The sequence below is a fragment of the Natator depressus genome, chromosome 13 (assembly GCF_965152275.1).
Source record: "Natator depressus isolate rNatDep1 chromosome 13, rNatDep2.hap1, whole genome shotgun sequence".
NCBI classification, from domain to species: domain Eukaryota; kingdom Metazoa; phylum Chordata; order Testudines; family Cheloniidae; genus Natator; species Natator depressus.
Window position 1 is genome coordinate 7,217,030 of NC_134246.1, and position 26,238 is coordinate 7,243,267.

General features: G+C 38.7%; 3 protein-coding genes across 6 annotated transcripts in view; 2 read left to right on the forward strand and 1 right to left on the reverse strand.

Annotated features, from left to right (window-relative positions):
- The window catches only part of DIDO1 (death inducer-obliterator 1), an 87,943-nt gene extending 77,579 nt beyond the window's left edge, over positions 1 to 10,364 (forward strand). For 2 of the 3 annotated variants that reach the window (XM_074969591.1, XM_074969592.1), the window contains one exon: positions 5,146 to 10,363. In XM_074969591.1, the coding sequence (XP_074825692.1) occupies positions 5,146 to 8,600 (3,455 nt within the window). In that variant the 3' untranslated portion in view covers positions 8,601 to 10,363. Of the gene's footprint in view, positions 1 to 5,145 lie in introns of all 3 variants that reach the window. The other variant, XM_074969590.1, reaches the window with a different exon arrangement.
- A 2,102-nt stretch (positions 10,365 to 12,466) lies between these two features.
- TCFL5 (transcription factor like 5) lies at positions 12,467 to 24,262 on the forward strand. Of its 2 annotated transcripts, XM_074969579.1 has the most exons (7): positions 12,467 to 12,639; positions 13,358 to 14,164; positions 15,216 to 15,402; positions 16,101 to 16,263; positions 17,371 to 17,614; positions 20,542 to 20,683; positions 23,984 to 24,262. In XM_074969579.1, the coding sequence occupies exons 2-7, from the start codon at positions 13,443 to 13,445 to the stop codon at positions 24,104 to 24,106; spliced, it is 1,581 nt and encodes a 526-aa protein (XP_074825680.1). In that variant the 5' UTR covers positions 12,467 to 12,639; positions 13,358 to 13,442; the 3' UTR covers positions 24,107 to 24,262. The 2 variants fall into 2 exon arrangements, with proteins under 2 accessions (XP_074825680.1, XP_074825682.1); XM_074969581.1 differs by lacking the exon at positions 12,467 to 12,639 and having other exon boundaries at positions 13,261 to 14,164.
- Positions 24,263 to 24,466: 204 nt separating this feature from the next.
- The window catches only part of COL9A3 (collagen type IX alpha 3 chain), a 72,498-nt gene continuing 70,726 nt past the window's right edge, over positions 24,467 to 26,238 (reverse strand). Inside the window, exon 32 of the mRNA XM_074969596.1 lies at positions 24,467 to 26,067. Coding sequence (XP_074825697.1) covers positions 25,874 to 26,067 — 194 coding nt within the window. The 3' untranslated portion in view covers positions 24,467 to 25,873. The remainder of the gene's footprint in view (positions 26,068 to 26,238) is intronic.

Below are 26,238 nucleotides of genomic sequence, written 5' to 3' on the forward strand. Positions count from 1 at the left end.
TCATCATAGAAAAAGAAGACTATTCCATTCAGCAAGTATATTTTAACCTACTGCGTCAGTGCGTACTTTAAAACTGAGAACAAAACTCCAGTAGCAGTTCTGAATTATCTAACGTGCTACAAGTGAGAGTTTAATTTGCAAGTAAGAGTAACATATCTTGTGGTCTATACAAATTTTAAAAAATGTGTTGTAAAAGATGTACGTAAGGAGTAGAAAGGCAAGCATATGGGGAAATGAGCATTTAGCATATCCTGTATTTCTGTGGCCACAGTTTAACAAAATCAGCAGCTGGGCTTCAAACATGTAGTGGGATAAACACCTTTTTATATATATATAAAACTAATTCATCATTAAAATATACCTACTAAATTCATTTTGTTACATTAGTTTACAGCACTTTTAAAATGCCTTACCACATGAAAAGCAGTTGTTAGGGATTAGTTTGAGAATGGGGGGTCAACATTTTCAAAACTTGGTTCCTCAAATTAGACACTTAAAGCAATATTTGGACATCTACATAGAAGTTGTCTGATCTTTAGAAGTGCTGGTCACTCACAAATCCCTTTGAATTCAACAGTTGCTGTAAGTGCGTAGCACCTTTCAAAATCAGACCACTTCTGGATACAAGAGTAACTTTTTGGCCTGGGTTTATGAAAATTTATGTAAATGAGATGCTAGCATAGTTTTGATTACAAACTTTTAAAAAATTCCTATTTTGCTGAAATTTGGAATATATGATAATTGAAAGGCAAGGGTTATGTACAATTTGATATGAACTATTGTTAAGTTACAAAATCAAAGTAGATAATCATGGATTAGGACTACTATCAAGCTGTAGACAGCTCTGATTTATTGAGGTAAATATTTTAAATACATTTTATGAAGTTTTTGAATGCTATTAGTTTTTTGACTAGAGCTGGTTGAAATATTTGTATCAAATATTTCATTACAATTTTTGACCCCTTTTTAGTTAATCACTAGTTTGCAAACAGATCTTAATTTCTGCTTCACCAAGAAGTTATACTGGATATTTTCCATCCTAGGAGGGTTTTTTTTTTTTAAACGAGTAGATTATTCAGTGTTTTTAATTTGTGTTGTGACTGGTCACTTAAGTCACAAGGCATTGTCTCTGGTCCTGATTAGATAACTGAAACTTTAAAGACAAAAGAAGAGCAAACTCCTAATAAGGATTTTTGGACAAATAAAAGTTGGTGAAAGTTTCAGGATTTGTCAACATTTACATGACTACATAATGGTCATCCGAATACTTGCAAATAAGAAATTGACCCCTCAATTCATAGTGAACCAAACTCAACATTTATATCCACAAACATTCACAAATCAGGGGTATTTTCCTATTTCACCTAGCTCTACTTTTGAACGATGCAGTTATAGGAGATAGAGGGAATCCTTAACCAAGCAAATCCCTGAATTTATCTAATAAATTTTGTAATTAATTTTAAATGGGGCTAAAATGGTCTCTTGCTACATTCCTGATACCCAGACTCATCAGAACTGCTGCTGCTTAAAGTCAGCTGTTGAGTGCAAGATAGGTTGTTTTTGGACAGACCAAAGATTTCTAAGATCTTTTCCCAAGAGAATGCTGTACGTTTAGTTTCTAACCTACCTGATCCCGTCCCACCTCAATACCCATGTGATCTTTTTTTCAACTAGAAAATTCAGATTATCTGCAAGTCCCAGTGTCTTCCAGTGCAGCTTGCCTCTCCTTTCCTATGACTGATTTAAGTTTATTTTATCTCATTTAAAATAAATTTATGGAAGATGGGAAGAAAACATAGTGTTTGTGAAACCCTAAATTTATGTCTGAGTAATAGTCCTATGACACTGAATTCACATAAATGGAGCGCAGTATTTATTACAAAAATCAAAATAAAGGAATGTTTATAATAATATAATGGGTCAAACAAAATCCCCGGTTTAAAAAAAAAACAACATCTAAACTGTGGGACTTTAACTCTCCACATTTTACAAGCAATTGGGTTGATGTAGCTCATGCAAACTGGTATTGTGCCGAGCCATGTTCTCACAAAACAAGAGGGGTTACATACCATACAAGCAGCAATATTTGAGAAAACTGGGTGAGTTCACGAATCAAGGCATGTAGGTTTGTCTGAATTCTATAAAACTTTCATTTAAATTCTATTAGAAGAGAACACTCTGTTTTTCAATACACTTAACCCTATGCTAAAAACCACTTCCAGTAGCTAACCAATTCTTTTAAACAATCACTGTAGAGTAGCTTCAAGATTTTCATTACAATTTTTTCTATAAAAACCACTTTTAGCGCACAACCAGTTTTTACAGGTTGCTTGGGTATTCACTTAAAACAGGTTCACTGTATATTTACCAGTTGCCCTCAGAAGTATTCAGAGTTTTTAAGATTAGTGCTGTTTCTCCCACAATTGACAGCAGACTCATGATAAGATTTTAAATTCTCTTGCTTTAATTTGTAAATTTTAGCAGTGATGTCCTTTGAGGAATGCCTGCCTCCATACAGTTACGATAAGCACAAGAGCCTCAGTTGTTGCTGAAGGATGAATGTTTGACAAAATGGGTTGTTAGTCTGAAGCCTAGGAATATCACACAGGATAATTTTGAAAATACTGAAAGCAAAATATAAATTTTTCCATGTGTGGGTGTGATGTGGACAACAGTATCAGTTAACTGAAATATGCAACATCCACCTCAGTAGAAGACTTAAAGGAGACTCTCATCAGCCCAAGAAAAAGAGGCAAGAGTTTGAAGAAAACTGTTCCCCTGCTACATTTGAAGAACAAAATTAGACATTTAAAACCGTAGTACCATCATAAAAAGCTGTTTTAAATATACTAGATTACATTAGTCCTCACAATGTGCTATTATACACGTTCACAAGTGTTCTAGAAAGACTTTAAATATAATCACAGAGCTTTCTAGATTTTTACGCCATTATGTTACTTAAGGAAGTACTTTTCAGTTTTACAGTACACACACAAAAATCTGAATGCTTGTATAGATTACATTTATAACCAGAGGCGTGTTAATGGGTTTTTTCATTGCCCTCTATCCTGTGTTCATTTGATTAACCTCCCCAAGTATCAATTGAAGTTGTGTGCATAGGGAGGGGAGAATAGAATTAAATAAGATAGTGTGAAGCAGAAGAAAAAGAAGTCTTTATATCATAAAATCTTCCTGTCAATTTAGCGTGTGCTTTCCTAATGACCTGATCCTGAAGCCTTTACTTAGGTGAGTAATCCTATTAATTTAATGAGACTACTCACCTATGTAAGAGCTGGAGCACCGTGCCCTAAATGGTTAACATTCAATTACGGAAGGGTTGTACATCATATTGTCCTCTGTTCTGCCAGACCCATACTCCTGTTTGTCCATTTATCTCACAAGCATCTTAAAGCTTTCTTCCATGTCATCCCATCTTGGAATGCCCTCTCCAAACTGATCCATATTGCCACTTATCCTCTCCTCAAGATCTGTTTTTACTATGAAGACTACAGGAAATTGCCCACAGGTAATGCTACAAAGAAGCCCATTGGAGTTTACTAATATTTACATATATTTATTAAAATTACTTGGAATCAAATTGTGCAATAGCTAATTTATGTACACACACGATTTTCTGATACTCTTTGTCCTGCCTCTCCTATCCCCTTTTTAGTGTGTTCTGCATTCACTTGTGTCTCTTAAATTAAATTGTAAACCCTTTGGGTCAATGACTTTGTCTTGCGATGTGTTTGTACAACACCAGCATAATGGAATCCCAGTCCCAGTAGGTACTGTCATAATACAGCTAAAACGATAATAATCCAGACATTCATGACTGAAACACATATGTACAATGTATAGGCTCCAGATTATCCATACCTACCCTCTGTCTGAAAGTCTTCATCTAATAAACTGTGAACTTATGTTCCTGTCTAATTGTGTTCTAATTATTTAAAAATATCTGGAGTTGGCTCAGTGATCCAGATAATTGGTGTCTTATTGTAAAATGTCCAAAGGGCTGTTCCACAGTACAGATCATATTTCTGGTAGAATTTTCAAATCCGTTTTTAAAGTATTTTCTTTTATACCTCCATGAATACCAAACTTCATCTCTACTTTACCCTTAACTTGCTTGGTAGGGCTTGGTATAATATACTAGTGAGCCTCCAGCTTCCTTGCTTTTATTATGCTTCTCTTTTTAAAAAATAGCTTCATCCTTAAAATGAGCTGAAATTATCAAAGAATTTTCAACGAGGAAATGATTTTAGTACTGTTACTATTTACTTATTAAACACATCACAACTAAGGTTTTGAAGCTAATCTAATACCAGTACTCTGTTAACAAGAATAAACAGCTTTACGCGTATGATTATCATTTTAGAGTAAAAAAAAAAATGTGGACGTATCTTAATATTTATATAGTCCCTCTTTCTCTTTCATAATTTACTATGCTAGTTATATGAGTCTTTTTATTAAGCATTTTCCTTTGAAGCTAAACACAATTTTGACCTCTTTTAAAAAATGTGCTGTTAAAGACAAAGTTACCATATTCTCAATGTACTATAGAAAACAGTTGGAAAAATTCAAATGGCATGAGACTAATGTTTTAATAATAATTCTTTGCATTTTTTTTATTGTTACTTAGATGTACTGAATGCATGTATTGTTGTAGCAGGCTTTCCCATTTTATTTCCATTAGTTACACTATATTTACTGATAAATAATTTGATATTTTTTATCAAAAGCATGTTAGCTTTGAGAAGTGAACAAGTGAAAAAAGAATATTTAATGAAGTATGTTTCCAATGCAGAGATCTGATCTGATTTTTTTATATTAATAAGGAAGTCACTATTTTAGTACCGCCACCTATTGCTAGTTTGTTCAGTTAAAAATATTTCGTAAGAAAAGCATCAGAGAACATATTTTTAACTGAAATATCCTATAGTGTTCTTCCTTTTTTAAAAAAAAGGCTAGTGAAAAATCTGACATAATTACATAGTGTGCACCTTCTGTTTGAATTACACTATATCTGTATTGATCTTATGTATTTTCTCTGTTGTGTGCTTTCATTGCTGTTGCAGATCAATCGGTTACTGCTTTAAGGATAAATAACTGACTTATAACAAAGTCTTTTTTGTCTTCCAGGTCTTGAATCATCACGTCCAAATTTAATTCTTGGATTAGTGATTTGTCAAAAAGGTAAACGTCCTGCAACTGTTCTGGAGTCGGACAAGATGGAAGAAAAGCGAAGCAGAACTCAAATACAGGAAGAAACTGAGGTATCAGTGTACCCTAAAGGCCCTAATGCTTCCCAGCAAGAAAAGAAACCTTCAAAATACACACATTATTCTGGAGAAACAGCTGTAAGTACAACGCCACCTGTATCTCCACCACCACCACCACCACCACCGCTTCCCATTCAAGAACCATCTACAATAACACCATCAGTGTTAAAAATACTGTCATCGATTAAAACAGGAACCACAGCAACCATGACACTGCCAGTTCCAACTTCAGCAACAGCAACAGTCACTGGCACAACAAATTCATCTTCCACAACTTCGTGTTCTTCAAAAACAGCCACACCTCTTGAGCACATCCTGCAGACTCTTTTTGGAAAAAAGAAAGCTTTTGAGTCTGTTACTAAGGACTCTGAAACTGTTCAGTCTTCAAACCAGGAAGCTCAAGTTACAGTAGATGGAGTGTCAGCTGCTCCTTTATTAGATCCAATTGTACAGCAGTTTGGGCAGATGTCCAAAGATAAAGTTATAGAAGAGGAGGAAGATGATAGACCATATGATCCTGAAGAAGAGTATGAGCCAGAGAGAGCTTTTGAAATACAGACTGGTGAAAGTGAAAAACTGTATGATCTTGAAAAGCCTTGTGAAACATCTGAACTAGAGGATGAGGCCTATGATCCAGAAGATGAAACTATCTTAGAAGAAGCAAAAGTTACGGTTGATGATTTACCTAATAAAATGTATGTAGATGTGAAAAGCAATGCTGTGGAAACATCCGCCCCATATGTGCCTGATCTGTCTGCTCCCTCATCCTTGGTAGAACAGCAAAAAATGTTGGAAGAATTAAACAAACAAATAGAAGAACAGAAAAGACAACTGGAAGAACAAGAAGAAGCCCTCAGACAACAAAGAGCAGCTGTTGGCGTTTCAATGGCTCACTTTTCAGTGTCTGATGCTTTAATGTCACCGCCACCAAAGTCATCCATAACAAAGACTGACTTATTCCAGCAGGAACAACAAATTACAGAAAAATCTGATTTACCTTCATCCTCAAATCACCAAGCACAAGTGCTAAACCAGGGCTCTGATCTGAGGCAAAGTAGAGATCCTCGACAGGCTAGAAGAATGGTAACAGAGAATAATGATAGTGCTGATTCTCGGATAAAGCCACAAATAGTACACAATGAGACGCCTACAAAAGAAGTTTTTCCAGCCAGTTATCCAGGTTCATTACAGACTTCACTTGACAAGGAAGATAAAACATTAATTTCTGCTACCTCGGCTGGGTATAGTGAGGAGAAGTGGGTTCCAGGTGAAAAAGTGGCTACACTATCTGAACAAGATGCACCTAATGTCAAGTTTGAAAACACTGCTAAACTTCATCCGGAAAGTGTGAATCAAACAGCTTCTGGAGAAACTTCCACATCCAAGCCTTTACGTAAAGTACTGCTTCCAACACCTCCCAGTACATCTTTTCAGCCCAATTTCCCTACACCAAATGATGGTCAGTCTTTGCAAGATTTGCATAAAGTACCTTGGTCAAATGAGTCACAGGATGCTAATTCTCCATCAGTAGGAAGAGATTCTTTTTCAAATCCAATCTTTACACCTCAGGAAAAGATAGCTGGTCACTTTGAACCAGAAAGAAATCTCTCTTCAGTACAGTATGAAGATCAAAGAAATTCTCAGTCCCGTCAGTTTGCAGAACAAACTGAATCTCCAGCTGTTCAAAGTGAGGGAGAAAAAGGACCTCTCCCTCAACACTTAGAAGAAAACCGAGGCGGGCCTCCATTTCCTTTGTCTGGGCAAAAAGGAGGGCTTCCACCACTGATGTTTGGTGCATCTGGGGGACCTCATGGACCCAATTTTCTTGGGCAGAGAGGACCAGCACCACAGTTTTCAGAAGAGCATGGTTCTTCTCCAAATAATGATGGAGAGAGAGGACCTCCACCTGGCAGATTTGGAGGACAAAAAGGACCTATTCCTTCATTATTTTCTACACAACATGGACCACCTCCTCTTTTTGGTGATAATAGGGGCCCTTCACCTTCCTATCTTGGTGGTCCAAGAGGAATGTCGCCATCTCAGTTTGAAGATCGTAGAGAACCTCACATGGAACAAAGAGACTTCCCAGATTCCCAATATAATGAAATGATTAGGCCTCCTGGACAATTTGAAGGACCAGAACCACCCCAGTTTATGGGAAATAGGGGGCCTTCACCTTTTCATTTTGGAGGTCAAAGAAGACCACCACCATCTCAGTTTAAAGGACAGAGAGGAGGCCCTCCACCACCTCAGTTTGGAGGGCCAAGATGTCCACCACCTTGTCATTTTGGAGGATCAAGAGGCCCTCATCCAAATCAATTTGAAGGGCAAAGAGGTCCAGCTCCAAGTCACATACCAGGGCCCAGGGGACTTTTGCCACCGCCTTTTGAAGAACGGAGAGGGAGTCCACCACCCAGATTTGCAAACCAGAGAGGGCCAGCACCACCTCATTTTGGAGGACCAAGAGGAACTACACCTGCATTATTTCCAGAACAAAATGAACCTCCCCCTTCTAGGTTTCATTTTCAAGGGCAACCTCCACAAGGTATGAAACCAAGCCCTAGACCACTCCTGGAACTTCCAAGTCATCCACCACCACACAGGAAGGAGATGTGGGATGAAGCAGGGCCATCTACCTCTCTTCCTAATCTTTCAGGGCAAGGACCTGAGTCAGAAGCGCAATGGCCGGTGTCTGATTTCCGAGAGGGCAAAAATATTGAATTTAGAGGTCAGACTTTTGAAGGGAGGCAGAGGGAGAGGTATGAAGGAGGAAATAAAGAAAAGGTACTAGATCAGCCAGAAGGTCAGCAGTCAGAGAATCGACAAGGCAGAGGGTTTGAAGAAAGACGAAGGGATCGGGAACATGGCAGACCTTGGGAAAGAGATCATGGCAGAAACTGGAATAGAGACAGGGAAAGGGACTGGGAGAGACACAGAGACAAAGACTGGGATAAAAACAGAGAGAGAAACCAAAACAAAGATAGGGAGAAAGATTTGGAGCGGGCAAAAGAATGGGAAAGAAACAGAGACCGAGAGAGAGCCAGAACCAGAGAGAGAGATTCCCACAGAAGACGTGATAGGGACAGATCAAGAAGCAGGGACAGGGATCGTGACAGAGATAAAGACAGAGATCGAAGCAGGGAGAAAGAAAGAGACCGAGAGAGGGACAGAGACCGGGACAGAGACAGAGGAAAAGATCGTAAAGCCCGAAGTAAAAGTAAGGAAAGTGGTAAAGATTTGAAGCCCGAACCACAGCAGGAAACTCAAAATCCAGCAGAAACAGAAGTTGCTTCATCTTCCACTAATCAGACATAGAAACAATTCATAATCAATTGGACCCAATAAATGATTAATTTTTCAAAAAAAAAAAAAGCAAGAACTCACTCGAGATCTCCTGTGTATATACTGTATATTCTCATCTTTACAAGAATGCCCTTGTAAAACAAGCCTTACAAAATGTGTTGACAAAACAGTTTTTTAACAACTGTGAATGAGAATATTCAAACAGATAAGAAGCAAGAACATACTGGACTTTAACTTGCAGAATTTTGTGCATAATGTTTTTCTTACAAAAATTCACAGCGTTAAGAGTTATGAGATTTTCTTTTTTTTCTACTTACACCTTTATCTTAAAATTTCCATTTACAATGAATACAGGAATGGAAAAAGTCTACAAAGAGCATATTGCTTTTTAAGATTACAAAGTTATGTTTTCCAGTAACTTGAATTGTAATTTTATAAGAGAATCTAATCAAGACCTTAGGAGCCATATCTTTACATCTCATTTATGTAGTATTTCGGTGTAAAAAGTTGTTTCTACAGCACATGCTTTACAAGAGGAGTCTGATATTGTTGTCTTGTGATCTTACAATGGATGGGTTGTGTGTATTTAAGAAATGGCTACAAAAGAACAGTGTTATTCCTTATTTGTAACTGACAGAGTATTTGAATATGAAATGACAAGTTTAAAAGTGCACTATCTTCCTTTTTATATAAAGGTATTTTGAGTTATGGAATCTAGCTGCTGAGAGTTCAACCAAGAAACACAGGCTTCTACATAAATAACTTTTTTTTTCATGGGGCTGCAAGGTTTTAAATGTTGCATTTTTACAAAAATATAATTAAAGAAAATATAACACCTCTGTATCCAGTGGAACTCTGAAGTTTTAAAAATAACATACATTGGCAAATAATTAAAATTTATAAATGAATAAACTGGTAAACCAAAGGAATGGAAAATAAGCTGGTTAAATATACTACTAAAGCTATTTTTTTGGTTATGCTGATTCTTGCAAAGCATTTTGTTTGCAGAATGTTTCTATTTAGAGGTTTAAGGATTTTCTCCACTTTTTCTGTAATTTATTGACAAGAAGTATTTTGCTCCCAAACTAAAATGTCAGTGCTTTTTGGCAATCCATAATAATGCTGATGGTGTATTTAAATGTTGGCCACTGAAAATAAACATTTGCATAAAGCTTGAAATGGAAATGGTGATATTAGTTTAATGCGGTAGCTTGAGGGAAAGTGTTTCACTGTGCAATACAGCATACTGCTACTTTTCATGTATTCTTCAAGTACATAATTCTGAAGTGTGAAACAGAGAAAACCCTGCTAATTTATTTGAACCTGTAAATTTACAGTTGGGTAAATATTTTGATATTTTTATCAAATAGTTTTGCAAATGTAAAATTAGATTCCTACTAACATTTGCATCTTGAAGTCTACATTATAAGTAGCACTATTCCATATACATCACTACAGATTTTACACTTTATATTGGTGCATCTTTGAACTCCTTAAATATCAAGGACTCGGCTGATTTAAATGATGGGCAGTATTCGAAACCGGTAGTCAAAATGATAAAATGCAGAAAGAGGTGGTATTAAATGCAAACATCTACTATGATGTAAGATTTTTTTTCTTTTTCTTTTTACTGGGATGTTTCTAATTTAAAGACGTACATAAAAGTATGCAAAAATCAAGTGTGTTTGTTTAGGTTTACTTGATAGAAATTTCTGTAAATTGTATTTTATATTGCAAAATATATCACTGTACATTAAAATGTGGGACTTCACAGGTTTTTGTTACTGTAAGTAGAATAAACATCTACAGAGATTTGTTGTCTTTTTCTTAAATCCATGTACATATTTTAGTTATATCATTACTACTTTTTAACAAGACAAACAGTATTACAATTTGAGAGGCTTCAGAGAAGAAGAGTGGCATAAGAAACAGTTACTGAGCACTGGTGGATGTTTTGCCAATATGATTGCTCAGTTTCTCTACCATTCTGAACAAGGATGGTGCTTTCAAAACAAAACAAGTTATTTAACAACTGACATTAACTGTAACGGTTCTGAAAGGCAAGTGCTATCTTTGTTGGGCTTGTTTGATTTTTTAAATTAGCCATTCAAAAACATTTTCTAGTATGTTCCAGATTTTTTATTTGAATTATGAGGTTGTCTTTTGCAGTGCATACATCAGCAGAACAAATGAGAAATTTCTTTGATGAACAGCTCAGCTGCTCTCAGCCTTTGCAGAGGTGGAAGGGAGAAAATTCATCCCATTGGTGAAGAACAAGGCTTCTGTGATTTGGAAGCAGATGGAGTGACTCTACAAGGCACTTGTGTGCTTCCCATGTGCTAGGATGATGGTCTCCATAGCAATGTCAAATAGGCTGCTGCAAATGTTCATGCTGGGATTTGGTGAAGCTAGGGTCTAGTAGGTCCGTACTTCCATAGAGCCAAGAGCTAGGAAACAGCATCAGTGGCATTGACAAAATTGGTGGTGGTTCCATTTCATAAGCATGGCCTTGTCCTTTCACAAGCATGGCCTCTGATGGTGAGCCAGACTTTAATTCTGCTGCAAGATATGTTGTCTAGATTTCAAAATCTGGGCCTGAAAGAATGACAATATTTAGCCTGTTTCAGATAAACTCTAAAAACAATACTGAGTTTTTATCATATAACTGTAGGACTGGAAGTGACCTCAATAGGTACGATACTGAGGCAGAAAAGTATTATCTAGACCAGAGGTTCTCAAACTCTGGTCTGTGGACCACCAGTAGTCCGCAAGCTCCATTCAGGTAATCCATAGATAGTTCCCTCTAAGGTGCATTCCAGGCCGGCTGCACCCAAGAGACTGAAGGGCCACCCACCTAATTAGTGGAACCTCACAGGTGTGGCTCCACTAATTAGGTGCTGGACCCTGAAGAAGGCGCACATGGAAGGTGAGGTGATGGCCTTGGAGGGAATAGGGGGTAGGTGGGAGGCTGCAGTGGGGAGGAATTTGGGATGTACAGGGCTGCGGGGCGGGGCCAGGAGAAAGGTGACCTTCCCCAGTTCCAGGCCTCTGGCTGCTGGGGAGAGACAACCCTCTTTCCCAGCTTCAGCTCTGTGGCAGTGGAGGGGACCCCCCCACACACACACACTTTGGGGGCTATGGTGGGGGGGTGGGCTGGGGGAGAGAGACCCCCCCCTTCCCAGCCCCAGGGCTACTGGGGGGGGGGAAGGAGAGGGCACATCCATCTCATTCCAAAGGTGAAACTACTGATATTGAAATGAGTTGTGTGCTTTTATTTGTAGAACACAAAAAAGTCTGTTTTCGAGGTAGTGTTTTTATCTAAAGGGCGGGAGAGGAGGTGGCCCCTGGCGGTGGGTGGGTGGCTCTGAGGGGTCAGGGCCAAACTTCCAATCAGGCACGTGCCTAGGGCCGCCCGCGTCCTCAGGGTGCCCGGAACTTGGAAGTGGGTTAAAAGTTTCATGGTTTTAGGGAAAACACAAAGGGCAGCTGTAGGTGGGGGGAGGGGTGAAGACGCGGCGCACAGGGGCGCCTCCGCTGTAAATCCGGCGCTGGGAAGGGAAGTGGTCCCGGCTGGTGGTCCTGACGGGGGCGGGGAGACGGTTCGGGGCGCTGTGAGGTGGGTGTTCCTGGCCGGACCGGGGGAAGCCGATCGGGCGCTGTTGAGGGGTTCTGCGGGAGGGGGAACGGGAACGGTGTGTGGTGCGTTCCTGAGGAAACGTGTGTGTGTACTGGGGCGGGGGGGCGGTGTTGTGGGTACAGCGGAAGCGAAGCCGCTGGGCAGGTGGCGAAGGAAGGCGGCACACCACAGCCGGCTGACGCGTGCGCAGCGGCCCTCTTTGCCCCCGCGCTAGTGGGCGCATGTCGGGGCGGACACGTGACCGTGCAGCCGCCTCTGGCGGGAATCACGGCCTGCCGCGTCTGCAGTTGCGGCGCGAGGCGAGGCGAGGACACAGCCGGTGGCGTCCCCGCGCGAGCCTCCCTCGGCCACGGGGGGGAGGGGCGAGGAGAGGAAGGCTCGCGGCGGTTAAAAAGCGGCGGCGCACGCGCACGGGTAGGCCGTCCACCCTTCCCCCTAGGCGGAACTGTACTTCGCAGACTCCCTCCCCACCCCCCATCTCCTGCCTGTTGCTAGGCAGACTTCGCACCTGGCCGATCCCTGTGGGGCAGGCTTTTGAGGGGTGGGGGCTACAGTTGCGCCTCACTGAGCACTAGGGAGGGGGCAGGCTGCGCTAGGGCCGAGCTTACCCCCTCCCCCACCCTATTTTGGGCTGTTAGTGGGATGGGCTGAATTTATTCCTTCCCCTGCTTGGTGTTATTGTTTTTTGGACGTGCTGACCCCCCCCCTCCATTTTTTGTCGGGGTGGGATCCATTATCATCGGGGCCGGGCCCTTCCCCCCTCTACTTGACAGCATCGTTGGGTGGGTAGTGCCTTCTCTGGGGACATTATTGGGGGCTCCAGCCTCCATTCTGAGGGGGCCAGTGTTGGGGGATTACACCCTGTTTTGCAGGTGGTGTTTCTGGTGTGTTATTCCCTCTCTTTTTGGAGGGGACCATACTGGGGGTGGGGCGAGACACTCCTCTGTGGGGGCTCACCAGGTGGGGATGTGATGCCCTCTCTTTGGAAGAAATATTATTGACTGGAGTAGGGGTTGTACTCTCTCTCTTGGGTTGGATGTCTCATTTTTTTTACAGGGTGCTGTTCATTGCTCTCTTGGAGCTGTTGTTACAGGGGAGTACTACATTTACTTTTTTTTTTTTTTTTTTTGAGGGAGTGGTTATGATAGCATTTGCTGGAAGCACACTTAGTTGTTGAAGGATTTATTAGCGATTGATTCAGTTTCTAGTTTGAAGTCATGTCAGGATCAACTCCAAAACAGACCTCCAGCGCACAGACAGTTGCTGGTGTTCCGGAGCCTGCTCCTGCTGGACCTGAAGGCCCAACTGACAGCTCCTTTGGTGAGCAAAACCTTAGCTTCACCACCACAGACCTCAACCTGGTGGAAATGACGGAAATAGAGTACACCCAGCTTCAGCACATACTCTATTCACACATGGAGGCACAAGCAAATGAAGGCGAAATGGAAACTAGGCTCAATTCTGCTTTCTTCTCAGCTAGTAATCCTGCAGATCAACCTCAGCAGCAGTCCTCAGTGAACACCAATCAAACTGGCTATTCATCGTACTCTGGGAACCAGTCAGTTTACCCAGTTATCTGTCAGTCAGGTCTGTCTTCTGACAGCAATTTAATGGGTTCAAACCAATGTCTGGGGCACATTGACTTTCAAGAGCTCAGAATGATGCTACTTAGTGAATCTAATCTCCCTTCTAATGAAGTAGATAAAACACCTAATAGTAACTCTGTAGAAGTCACAGGGCACAGTTTAGTAAGAGTTAAACATGGTGAAAATTTTGGTGGGACAAATAAAGAAACTGTACTTGTTGAAAATTCAGCACCAGCTCCTGAGCCTAGATCTAAATCTGCAGTTCGTGTTCGTTTGGAAGACAGATTCAACAGCATCCAGACAGAAAATCCCCGATGTCAAGAGCCCCAAGAATCTGGAGTGACTCTTAACAAGTGTGTTGTCATTAACTTTAGTTTAAAGTTTACTGTTAAATTATATATTTTCATGTAGTTCAGTATTAATTTAAGCGGATTCAAATTTATGAACAGTGCTATGTTTTTTTTCAGAGTAACAGCCGTGTTAGTCTGTATTCGCAAAAAGAAAAGGAGTACTTGTGGCACCTTAGAGACTAACCAATTTATTTGAGCATAAGCTTTCGTGAGCTACAGCTGATGGATGCATCTGATGAAGTGAGCTGTAGCTCACGAAAGCTTATGCTCAAATAAATTGGTTAGTCTCTAAGGTGCCACAAGTACTCCTTTTCTTTTTGCTATGTTTTTAATACTCAAAATGACTAGCTGTGTGCTTTGGCACAAAATTAAGATCTTGAGGAAGTGAGGGCCCAATTACCATTAACTTCAAATTGTGCTTACTTACACTAGGTCTGAACTTGGTCAGTTATTAACACAATACACCATATAGTTGTGTAAATTTATTAATTTTCAACTTTATTTTGGACATCAACATCAAATGTAAGCAAAATATATAAACCTGAGCTTTATTTAGATGTTGCATCCTTCTTACTTTGCAAAAAGTAATGCAGATTTCACACCCTGTTAACAGACTAATCAGAGGACTCTGGTTAATGTTGTAATGTGGAAGGAGCTCCATGATGGTGCAGGAGCTTGTCTACACAAATCCGCTTGCAGCAAGATATGAACCTAAGACTTGCACACGCAGCCATTTATCTGAATATTTTTGTTACTGAGCCTGTGGTTTTTATTATATATACTTTTTTAGTGACAAACTTAGCTGAAGGAAGTTACTTTTATGAAGTCCAACAGTGTAATTTCACTGTACAGAATAAAATAATGTATTAAACAGATCCTTTTTGCCATTGAAGTTAGTGAGGTAAATAGTTGGCCCTTAATGGCAATGTGTATTTAAAGTAAATGGACATGATTTTTTTTTAATGATTGTCACTAGAAGAGTAGATAGCTGAAAAGGTTTCTACAGTTGTCATTTTCAAGTAACTAGTCATGTTTTATTTTATGTTTTTTGTAGTTTAGTAACACTGATTCGTCAACCAGCAGAACTAATGGGTATGCCTCTTCACCAGCAGCAGAATAAATGTACTACATTAGTGAAAAATAAGACTGCTGCTGCAGCTACTGCTTTACAGTTCACATATCCATTATTTACGATGAATGCCTGTTCTGCTTCTGGAAGTGCTAACCCTTCACAAACACAGGTAGATTTTTTGTTTTCTATTATTAGTTGTAGCCTTCTCCTTTGAAACTTTAACAATAGTCTAAATTTGTAAAAATGCTTCAAGATTTAACTGAAATACAATTAACTTTGAATGTGATCAATTAAAATTAATTTTATAGGGTTTTGTTTAAAATCAACTTACGTAGGCATGTTCAGAGGGATTTATAATTTATGTGTCTTTTTAATATTCTTAAAGATGAAATATAGTTCTCAGTCATTTTGATTAAGTCCTTATATCTCTTACATGAATATGTACCCAACGGCCAGTACCAACAGTCTATTAGATTTCTTTCCAGAAAGGTACTTTTGTTTAAGTCACTCAATTCACCGCTACATCAGTTTCATTCACAAAGACATAGCTAGCTGCAAGTAGATGTTTTCTCTTGGTTCCTTCTTTCCATTTTCTTTTGACAAAAACTCATGAAATTTCATTTTCTCACAGTTACTATAAGCCAAGAATAATAACCAAAACTGGCATGCAGAAACTGCCAGAGGTACAACAATAAAACTACACAAATGGTCTGGATGTTGAAATCACATGACTGGTACAGAAAAAAAAATCACAATTGGCATTTGATTTATCAATACAACTCATTATAGGATGGGACTAATGTTAAAATACATATCAAAAGTATTATCCTCTTGTTTTCACTTAACCCTCCCTAATTTCCTTTTCAGAACTCTGGCACATCATGTACTATTCTGGAAGCTGCCAAACATCAAGACCTTGGATTACCTAGAGCATTCTCTTTCTGTTATCATCAGGAAATTGAATCCACTAAACAAACAGTAGGCACTAGGAATAAAGCTTTACCTGAACAAGTTTGGATTAAAGTAGGAGGTAAATGATTTAGCTTCCGCTCACTTTGTTTTCTGTGCCACTCAACCTCAAATTATATTTCTTCTGACTTACTTAGTCAGTTTGTTTGCAAGGATGAATGTGCTTTTACTGGTTCCATATATGCAATTTGAACTCTACAAATAATCTACAGAATCAGTAGGTATCTGACAGACTTTCAGAAATGATCAACATCCATGCTGGTTTCTGACGATAGTGTTTGCCCCTAAAGTGCTGGTGTGGCAATCCACTTTATGAGGGAGCCAAAATAATCAGCACCCCAGCGCATCCATGGATATTTTGAAACCTAAATTATCATTATTTCTTCAGGTTCCCCCCTTGTAGTAAGTCTCCACCTGAGGGGCATCAGGGGGATTTCAGAGCAGTGAGCACAGGGCAGGCCATGGCAGCAGGGCTCCTGTAAAAATATGTTGCTATAGTCAGTCTCATGTAGCAGTTTGTCAGGCACGGGCCTCCGTGTAGCTGCCCCTGCCCTCCCCAGCTGGACAGATCTGCAGGGCATCCTGGAAAATTGGTGCATGTGATGGTTCTCTCTCTCTTCCTCCTGCCCCACATAGCGACAATAGTTGTGCTACTGCAACAGGGAACAATTAGGAGGAAATATCACAAGCTGAAATTCACTGAGACCTATGATCCGTATGCAGGACTTTCCCCTTTATGGGAGCATCTGATCCTTAATTATTAAATTGATATTGCTCATTTATTGATTGACATTTTTTCCTTTGAATAGTAGGATGAAAAAGTTGATGGCGTCAACACTAGTTTACATTTAGTAGTGCAGCAGTAATTATCTTGAAAATGTGAATTTCATATGTATAATAAAAAAGTAATATATTTACAGCACTTTATATTTTCGAAGTGTTTTAGTAGAATTAACCACTTAATTTTCAGATGACAGAATGAACTCATTTGAAAATAAGAAGAGTTACAGTTACAAAGGTCTAACTTTTTTATATTAGTTATGGATTAGTCCATCAAAATGAAAACTTACAAAATCATAAAGTTTCAGTGAAGCTTAATATTTATTAAATAATGATAGAGTGGGAGAATGAAAAATAAAGTACCGCTTTTTTTCCTTGTTTTGCAAAGAAGAAGCTTTATGTAAACAAGCAATAAACAAAAGAAGTCGCGGCAGAATACGCCAGTTGGATGCAAATGTAGACCGCAAACCTCTTAGTGAAATTCAAAATATATGTGATAGCCAAAATACTGCATCTGCACAAGGTACTTGGCAGTCAACACAGGTAAATTCAAGTATGCAGGCACAGAGTGGAACTCAGGGAGGAATCTCTCAGCGCAGGGAGAGGCATAACCGCATGGAAAGAGACAGAAGGTATTTCCATTGCTCTGTGAAGAGTTCCAGCAAAAAAACATTCTTAAAGCATAAATTAACTGCAGTATACTAATTATATAATTTAGAATAGATTATTGGACATGTTTTGCTTACTTTGTCAGCTGCAGAAAGCGGCATTCTCATCAGGATAGATTTGATTTAAATCACTAGTTAGGAAGACTCGATTTAATCATGGATTTCTACATAAAAGTGCATTCTTGTTGGTTGTTATAATCTTAATACATATTTTTCACAGCTCAGAGATAGATGAGACCCAAACTGGGTCTCTTTTATGGCCTGCTGCCATTATAGGTTTTCCCTTCTAGTGAGAGAAGGGTATGGTAGATCTCAAATCAATGAAGGCTACACTTAGAAAGATCTCAAGACTTCTGGAATATGCTGCTCAAACAGTTTCACTTTTGTTTCTACTGCCTGTCCCTCCCTTCTCACATTTATCTCCAGACTTCTTCTCCTTGTCCAGATCAATTCTGCCCCCAATAATCTTCTAGTCATTAAACTTTTTGAAACTTTGCACTTTTAGAGAGAGGTAAGGGATTAAATCTGTGTACACAAATTAACAGGGGGACCATAGGGTTGAGGTCTGTTATTTCTCACCTCTGTACAGGGGTGAAAGTAACTTAAAGGACTTACCGGTACGCTGGAATCCTGAGCAGTGGGGCAGGGCCTCAACCAGAAGAGGCGGGGCCTTTAAATCCCTGGGCCCTTTAAATCGCCGCTGGAGCTACCAGCTGCAGAGGCGGCTGGGAGCCCCAGGGCTCTGATGGCAATTTAAAGGGCCCAGGGCTCTGGCCACTGCTACCGCAGCGGAGCCCCAAGCCCTTTAAATTGCCTCCAGAGCCCCACTGCTCGAGCCTTGGGGTAGTGGTGGCAGCACAGGGCTCTGGAGGTGATTTAAAGGGCTCTTTAAATCGCTGGCCTGGGGAAGCTGGTACGGTCAGCAGTGTACCGGCTCTTGCCGGTATACTGTACCGGACTGTACCGGCTTACTTTCACCTCTGCCTCTATATATTTATTTATTTTATTTTATTTTAAAACATTTTTGCAGGAGTCACAAATCCACAGTTTGAGAACTGCAAAAGTAAGCATCTCTGATGGTATTTTTCTAGACTTAGCACGGAGTCCCATTGGGTAGATAGAAAGATTAACCTAAATAATCTATACAGAATCCCCTGAAACTCCATAAAATCAGGACCCTAATCTATGAACTATTGGAACTCATTTACAAAACTTTTCGTAAACATTACATGAATATATTGTCTCACACTATAGAATTAGAATGTATAATCCCTATTCCATGATGAGATATCTTTGAGCTGTAATGTATATTAATTAAAACTATCTTTTTTTTCCCCTCAAAAAGCATTTTATCCCTCAAAAAGCATTTTATCAAAAACTGATTTAAATTAAAAAAAATATATTTTTTAAATATTTAAAAAAAAAAAAATCAATGATTTTTTTTATCCACCCTGCTTCTCGTGTAGAAAAGGGAGTGGGAGTCTGCTGAAGGCAAATACAATTCTGGTTTAGGTGTTCAGGATTTTTTAAAATTATTATTGACTCTCTAAGATACACCAAAATCCTTTAACAGATTCTTTCAAAACATAGTTATTTTATAATAACAGAGGAAGTATGCAAACTTTAGGTACATAGGTAACAAAAGATGAATAATCATGACTGACATATGACAGTGATTTCAAAGTAACTGTAACTGGCTCTTTCTCTTTTGCAGCTGATTAATGAAAATGAAAATACGATGTTTTCTAACTGTGATTGAAATATAGTTGAAATTATTCTAAGACTAGTACAACTATAAATAAATATACAATACTATAAATAAAGCTGACATAGTTGACTTCACCTACTCTCCCACCTCATTGGACATGAAGTGGCAGGTCCAGAACATAATGTGCTCTGGTGAACCTCAGCTAGCAGAGTGGTCGATTGAGAACTGCTCTGATCTAATTTAGCCTGTAGGCTGCTCCAAATTACAGTGGGGCCATTTCAGCTGTCAGCCATCTTCAGGATCAGGCAAGCAAAGAGGTGGCTTTAAGTCACCTTCCCACCACTCCCAAGGTTCTGTGCCAACTCACAGTGCTAACAGGACACAATTGAACACCATGGAAAAAAACGTTATTTGCTTTTCACTCCTACATTCACAGGTCTTTGCACAGGATATGATTGAGTATAGATCCTAATTTGATACAAGCTTTTTGTGTCTTAAAGGCAGTTTTAAGAAAGACTTACGCTAGTAGAAATGAATAATATTGAAATGAGTAATTGCTAATACTGTAGAGCAGCCATAAACTGAAAGGTCTTTGGGCAGGGATTGGCATTTATTATTATATATTCGTACAGTGCCAAGCACAATAGGGCTCAACCTGATGTGGTCTTTAGACACTATTGCACTGTAAATGTTAAAGAATGACCACAAAAGCAGAAATACAACCAACTAAATAGAACTATTAAAATTTCTGTCTAAGGTTTAGCACCTATGTATTAGGCTGCAATGGATTCTCTCCATTGTGCAGTGATTCAGCACAGATCCTCAGAACTTGATGCCTCTGCTAGCAGTCATGCCCCGGCTAAAAACTAAAGCTGGTGTCCTCTTCCCCGCCTCAATAAAAACTCAGAGGAAGGTTGCACTGGCAAAATTGTCTTAGGGTGACTGCAACTCTTTTGAATGGAGGCAAATTAGCTGGCACACAGCAATGTAATTTACACTGACCTGGGCTAGCTTTGGTGCATCTTCCAAATATTTGTGTTTATTCCTATTCATATCTATCCAGTGTTGGTCCCCTCAAAATGCAAAACAAATATCAACATCTAAACAGCTATAAAACCATATATCTGTGTCAGCTATCTGGGTTAATTGGCTGCTAAAAATTATTATTTTGCGTTGACTGTAGGCGCAGAATCCGGATTTGTTGTGATGAATTGAATCTTCTGGTTCCGTTCTGCACTGCTGATACTGATAAGGCAACAACATTACAGTGGACAACAGCATTCTTGAAATATATTCAGGAAAGGCACGGGGATTCCCTGAAAAAGGTTAATAAATCTCGTACAAGCCACCTTTTAAAATTTTTCTAATAATGATCTTAAAATGGTTAAACAGTTGAACTAAATCTGTATTGCATCACGACAGACACATGAGACACCTGTGTTGAACATTTACTTTGTCTGTTAAAAGAACATCCAGTTCATTGGCTTTGTATCCTTCAGCCACATTTTCGATTAGAATGGTTTCAGTTGAGCTCATAGTCTGTGTTGCATCAGATCTCACAGGCTAAGTAAAGTTTAATTTGATCAATTAGAGCCACACTCAGGAATTAGGGGAACCAGAACAGGCTGTTGGTTTGAAGCCTTCTCTAAACATTCCACTTTTAATCCATACCTATCCTGCTCACTCATACACACGGAGCTGTTTTTCCCATTCCATCTTCTGCTTCCTATTCCAGTCTCCCTGGTTTTATAAGTGAATTTATTTGTCTTGTACTTTATTTTATTAGAGAGTTCAGTAACTATATATATATATATATTAGGGCTGTTGATTAATCACAGTTAATTCAAATAATTAATCTCAAAAGATTAATCGCAATTAATTGCAGTTTTAATTGTATTGTTAAACAATAGAATACCCATTGAAATTTACTAAATATTTTGGATTTTTTATATATATATAGTATTCTTTGTTGTGGTTGAAATCAAAGTGTATATTATTTTTTATGACAAATATTTGCACTGTAAAAATGATAAACTAAAGAAATAGTATTTTTCAACTCACCTCATACAAGTACTGTAGTGCAATCTCTTTATCCTGAAAGTGCAACTTACAAATGTAGATTTTTTTTGTTACATAACTGCACTCAAGAACAAAACAGTGTAAAACTTCAGAGCCTACAAGTCCACTCAGTCCTACTTCTTGTTCAGCCAATTGCTCAAACAAGTTTGTTTACATTTACAGGAGATAATGCTGCCTGCTTCTTGTTTGCAATGTCACCTGAAAGTGAGAACAGGTATTTGCATGGCACCTTTGTAGCCAGCATTGGAAGGTATTTACATGCCAGATATGCTAAACATGCGTATGCCCCTTCATGCTTTGGCCGCCATTCCAGAGGACATGCTTCCATGCTGATGACACCCGTTAAAAAAAAAAAGAGAGAGTTAATTAAATTTGTGATTGAACTTCTTGGGGGAGTATTGTATGTCCCATGCTCTGTTTTACCTGCCTTCTGCCATATATTTCATGTTATAGCAGTCTCGGATGATGATCCCAGCACATGTTGTTCATTTTAAGAACACTTTCACTGCAGATTTGACAAAATGCAAAGAAGGTACCAATGTGAGATTTCTAAAGATAGCTACAGCACTCGATCCAAGATTTAAGAATCTGAAGTGCCTTCCAAAATCTGAGAAGGACAAGGTGTGGAGCATGCTTTCAGAAGTCTGAAAAGAGCAATACTCCAATGCAGAAACTACAGAACCCGAACCACCAAAAAAGAAAATCAGCCTTCTGCTGCTGGCATCTGACTCAGATAATGAAAAATGAACATACGTCAGTCTGCACTGCTTTGGATCGTTATCGAGCAGAAACCATCATCAGCATGGACGCATGTCCCCTGGAATGGTGATTGAAGCATGAAGGGACATATCAATCTTTAGCGCATCTGGCACATAAATATCTTGCGACACTGACTACAACAGTGCCATGAGAACACCTGTTCTCACTTTCAGGTAACACTGTAAACCAGAAGCAGGCAGCATTATCTCCTGTAAATGTAAACAAACTTGTTTGTCTGAGCAATTGGCTGAACAAGAAGCAGGACTGAGTGGACTTGCAGAGTATAAAATTGTACATGGTTTAATTTTTGAATGCAGGGTTTGTTTGTTTTTTTTAACATAATTCTACATTTTTAAGTTCAACTTTCATGATAAAGAGTTGCACTACATTACTTGTATTAGGTGAATTGAAAAAATACTATTTCTTTTGTTTTTTTTACAGGGTAAATACCAGTAATCAAAAATAAATATAAAGTGAGCACTGTACACTTTGTATTGTGTTGTAATTGAAATCAATATATTTGAAAATGTAGAAAACATCCAAAAATATTTAAAAATGGTATTATTATTAATTGTGTGATTAATCACGATTCATTTTTTTTAAACATTTGACAGTCCATAATCTTTCTGTATGCATATTATTTTATCCAATGACGACTTCCAGCTGAGGTGATTTTGACACCCATGCACAATGGCCATGTAGCAGTAGCCTTCAGTGGTGTCTTTTTTAGTATATGGTCCTTCCCTGGAGGTGGTGGCAGCGTAAAGCACTTCAAGAACTGATTTGTTCCTTAGTCTCTTTTCAAAATGACATCTTAGGGCAAGCACTATGAAAACTAGCATTGGTATGCAGAAGTCTTTGGGGTTGGAGCATGTGTGTCTCCAAAGTTAGCTGCCCAACTGGTCATAAAATTAAGTCTTAAATTGCAGAAATGTAGTCAAAAATAAAAGTTCTGCCTTCAGATACATACAAGCAGTATCCATTGACTAATGGTATGTATGTGACAAGTTGAAAGTAGAATTTTCTCCTAAAATGTTAACTGATTTGACACACAAAAATTCATATAAATGGAGGAACAAATTCTGTCCTTCCCTAATAGTTGTGACAGGTTCTGATTGCAGCAAAACCAATAAGATTCCAAGCAGAAGGGAGTACTATGCTAGGAGCCAACCTAGAGATCCATGTTCATTTAATGCCACATTGCAGGGGTGCCTTATGTTCTACTATGAAGATGGGTTTTGGGGATGCAGTTGTGCTGGAGGCACAAGTGCAAACATTCACGATCAGAACTGTTGTGGGAGTTATAAAGGGTCACATTAGCTGGAAGGTGCTCCTACAGTATTTAGTCAGTAGTAACAGGCAAATTTTTTTTTCCTGCCCAGTTAAATTGTTTTCTAAACACTTCACAATTGTTAATGTATTTAGCCTCCCAGCATGCCTGTTAGGTAATGAAACACTATTATCCCAATTTTACCGATGGGGAACTGAGGCACAGAGGGGTTAAGGCCCAGATCCTTAAAGAATTTAGGCACTTAACTCTGCTTAGGTACCTTTGAGGAGTTGGGCCTAAGTGACTTGCCCAGGGTCAGTCAGGCAGTCTGAGGCAGAGCAGGACTTCGAATCCAGGTCTCTCATCGCCCAGGCTAGCATCCTAACCACTGGACCATCACTCCCTCTAAGGTTTACCAGTTGCAGGATTTGCCTGCCCCTTAGTAGTTTAATAATATTTTACTTAAATATGTATTGCATTAAGCATGATGATAATTACTTTGTATTTTTGATTTTAGGAATTTGAGACTGTGTTCTGTGGTAAAACAGGCAGGAGACTAAAACTAACAAGAGCCGACTCATTAGTAACATGTCCAATGCAGGAAAACATACAGAATAGCACACCAATGGAGATCAAGTAATTTGAACTAAATACCCAGCGTTTTATGGAAAGTACTGATACCTAATGATGCTCCATAGCAATTATTTTATGTCCACATACTGGACTTCATCTCCTGTGACTACTTTGAAATTGAAGGATCCAAGAGTGACTTGCAAAATATAATTTGTAAAAATACATAAATAGAATCGTAAAGAAAACATTCTTTATTCAAAATGAAAAGATAAATGAATTACCAACAATATTAATTGATCAGTGTCCTCTTAGAGAGCTTTGGGACCAGAGGCAACAAGAAAATGTCATGACAGCCACTAAATATCTCTCCCCCCCCCCCCCCCAACTCGCAATAGCTACCAAAATCCATTTTAACTTGATATAATATAGTTAGAAATTGTTATAGACAGTCAACCTATCCTATTGTATTTAGTCAGTCATGAATGTACATTCCTATTAAATGTAAAATAAATAAATAAATAAAGATGCCATTATAGTGCCCATTTCGCAATTGGAACAGTGAGAAAATTAAATTGGTTAGTGCTTGTATAATAAGTACACATCTTACAAACAATATTATATGCATTGGAATTCAGATTTGAAGTTCATATTGAACCGTACATCCCCATAGGACTAAAGAATCATACAATGCTGTTGGCATTGCTTTTAAAATACAGTAGTATTTTAAATACTTTTTGCACAAACTGTCCAACAATTTTCCTGTATTGTTGCTTTAGTCCAAAAGTGGTATATTGTAAACAGTGAATTATTTAAATGCACAAAATATTTTCATATTAAAAGAGTAGTAATGTCTCTACTTGTTAATAAGATGCAGTGTTCAGGACAGAAATAGTATATTTTATGAACTGAAAAAGTGGCTTTATTAATTTCTTAAAACAGATGATGCTGACAGGTTTTATAGTACAAAAAAGTCACCCCAAAATAAATACTGTTTTAAATCACGGATATTCACAATTTTGCAGCAGTTTATTTCGAAATAATTCTAATAAAAACAATTGGGGGAAGATGGAGTTTAGCAGAACAAGCTTTGATGTGTATAATGACAGTTACAACATCACAAAAAAAGGTTAAAAAAATCTCATTTTATTTTTACAATAGTTCATACAGTAATTTTGGCTGGTGTTGAGAAGAGCATCCTTTCTGACTTGGGATTTTTTTCACAAATTCTGTGCAAATAGCTGAAGTAGATGGCGTGAAGATGCTGTTATTGAATATCCTTTGTTATAACATGGAAATATACAAAAACTCTCCCCTGTAAATTATAATATATACATTACACCCTTTGCAGAGTTAGATTGCAAGAATGCAAAGGGTTTAACATTTACTAGTCATGGCAAATGTTTGAGGTACAGTCTGATAATTCACGGTGGACAACAAATATACATGGTTAATGATGTTCAATTAGTGCCTGAATCACTACTGAATTCAGTGAGCATAGAGTCAAGCCTTTATGCAAAATAGCCACAAGCTTTTGTACAGTTAGGGAGATGACAGTAAAAGGAACAATTCCTCCTGTAGGTCTCTTCAACAAAGTGGGGAGGAAGGGAAAGTGAGACTGATTTGCAGTAAAAATTCTGGAAAATAAGGGGTGGGGAAACAATTTTAAGCATCTTTTTAGTAAAGGTTTTCATCAGATGCTTTCCTGTGTCATGGAACTGAATTACTGTGTCAAAGTCTCCATTTTATTCATTTTAATTAAAGGAATATTTGTCCATTTATCACTAGGAGGATCCTGACTCTTTTCATACAATTCACTGTTTACTTAAATATTCAGTCACTTCTGCAGTTTCAGTGCTGATGATTTTTTGGATCCTCCTCCAACAGCACCCATGCAGGCTGACGTATCACAGATTCCTGGAGTTCCCTGAGCCCCTATTGCACCAGGTACACCAGGATCACCTGGCAGACCAGGTTCACCATGAGCACCATCTCGACCATCTTTACTAATTCCAGTTACACCTGGTGGACCTTAAAGAAGAGAAAAGAAAAATGGTTTAGGGTGAAATACTGGCTTTTATTTACATGTAAAATTTAAAATATTAGGTAGGTATTTGTAAGCGGTAAGAGGGTTATATATAGTGCTGTATTATGGCTCTCTGGAGTATAAGAGATCTGTAGTAAATATGGTAATGGTTTGAG